The 2006-nt window shown below is 28.0% G+C and overlaps 1 protein-coding gene across 1 annotated transcript in view; it reads right to left on the bottom strand.

The window, feature by feature from the left end:
* The window catches only part of LOC106477248 (agrin-like), a gene marked incomplete at its 3' end in the record, with an annotated part of 8981 nt that overhangs the window by 5414 nt on the left and 1561 nt on the right, over positions 1–2006 (bottom strand). Inside the window, exons 2-3 of the mRNA XM_022380888.1 lie at positions 196–290; positions 9–123 (exon numbers count right to left, since the gene is read on the bottom strand). Coding sequence (XP_022236596.1) covers positions 9–123; positions 196–290 — 210 coding nt within the window. The remainder of the gene's footprint in view (positions 1–8; positions 124–195; positions 291–2006) is intronic.

The raw sequence follows: 2006 nt of genomic DNA, 5'->3' as shown, positions 1-2006 counted from the left end.
AATCTCACCACATGGACCTTTAGAAACAACTTTGATGTACCGTTTCTTGTTACATGCTGCCACCTTTAGTTCACACTCGTTTCTGTACGTTTCTCCATCATTTCCACACACTGGAGACTCCAACTACAGAGTTAACAGCGTTAATTAGTTAAAACTTTAAACATCCATAACTCCAACTACCTAAACTAGTCTTACCTGGACACAAGACTGAGGACAGACGCACTTTGCGCCACCATTCCCGTCGTCTTCACATACAGCATAATACTCACAACGTTTGTTTTCACAACGGTCTGCAAAGGTAGTTAAAACTAACTTTTAGCTTACATGAACATTAATTAATATCATATTTATAAGTCTACCAATATTTAGCAACAGTAAAGTTTTGAAAACCCTCAATACAACCGCGAAGTTTAATTTATTAGAAATGTTATCACCGAATCTTTTTTAGGTATCACAACGAAAATCAATTTTAATTAGGGAAGAAAAACGTTGTTTACATGTTTTTAGAAACGTTTAACGTAAACAAAAATTATTAAGTACATTTACGTTTTAAATATTTTAAAGACTTAAACCTAAATACATCAAAGCTAAACAAAATTAGATTTTACTTCCTAATCCATGTAAATCTCCAGAGGGTAATTTTTTTTTACTTAATCTGTATTTAATCTCCCGAGAATAACAATTTTAACTTAATCCATGTTAAATCTTCCGAAAGAAACAATTTTAACGTAATCCATGTTTAATCTTCAGAAAGTAACAATTTTAACTTAATTCATGTTTAATCTTCAGAAAGTAACAATTTTAACTTAATCAATGTTAAATCTTCAGAAAGAAACAATTTTAACTTAATCCCTGTTTAATCTTCAGAAAGTAACAATTTTAACTTAATCCATGTTTAATCTTCAGAAAGTAACAATTTGAACGTAATCCATGTTAAATGTTCAGAAAGTAACAATTTTAACTTAATCCATGTTAAATCTTCAGAAAGTAACAATTTTAACTAAATCTATGTTTAATCTTCAGAAAGTAACAATTTTAACTTAATCCATGTTTAATCTTCAGAAAGTAACAATTTGAACGTAATCCATGTTAAATGTTCAGAAAGTAACAATTTTAACTTAATCCATGTTTAATCTTCAGAAAGTAACAATTTTAACATAATCCATGTTTAATCTTCAAAAAGTAACAATTTTAACGTAATCCATGTTTAATCTTCAGAAAGTAACAATTTTAATTTAATCCATGTTTAATCTTCAGAAAGTAACAATTTTAACTTAATCTATGTTTAATCTTTAGAAAGTAACAATTTTAACTTAATCCATGTTTAATCTTCAGAAAGAAACAATTTTAACTTAATCCATGTTTAATCTCAGAAAGTAACAATTTTAACTTAATCCATTTTTAATATTTAGAGAATGAATTTTTAACTTAATCCATGTTTAATCTTCAGAAAGTAACAATTTTAACGTAATCTATGTTTAATCTTCAAAAAGTAACAATTTTAACTTAATCTATGTTTAATCTTTAGAGAATAAACATTTTTACTTAATCCCTGTTTAATCTTCAGAGGATAACAATTTCAACTTAATCCATATTTAATCTTCAGAAAGTAACAATTTGAACGTAATCTATGTTTAATCCTCAGAAAGTAACAATTTTAACTTAATCCATGTTTAATCTTTAGAGAATAAAAATTTTTACTTAATCCGTGTTTAATCTTCAGAGGATGATAATTTTTATTTTTCGATATTTTACACGATTGAAGTTTTCAGCAGGTCATGGTTACTTAATGTCGGCTGATGTACTAGAAACCTACTGTTCACCATAAGATGCTGCGTACAGAAATATTTAATCTTACCTTAGTTATCAACAGAATCTGTATTACACGTGCTGTTTACCACACAGTAGTAGTAAGATGACCCCTAATAGCTAATATGTACAACACAGTAGTAGCAAGATAACCCACAATGGCTAATATGTACAACACAGTAGTAGCAAGATAACCC

This window comes from Limulus polyphemus, unplaced genomic scaffold (assembly GCF_000517525.1).
Source record: "Limulus polyphemus unplaced genomic scaffold, Limulus_polyphemus-2.1.2 Scaffold13601, whole genome shotgun sequence".
Lineage (NCBI taxonomy): Eukaryota > Metazoa > Arthropoda > Merostomata > Xiphosura > Limulidae > Limulus > Limulus polyphemus.
This window is presented reverse-complemented; position numbering and strand designations above follow the sequence as displayed.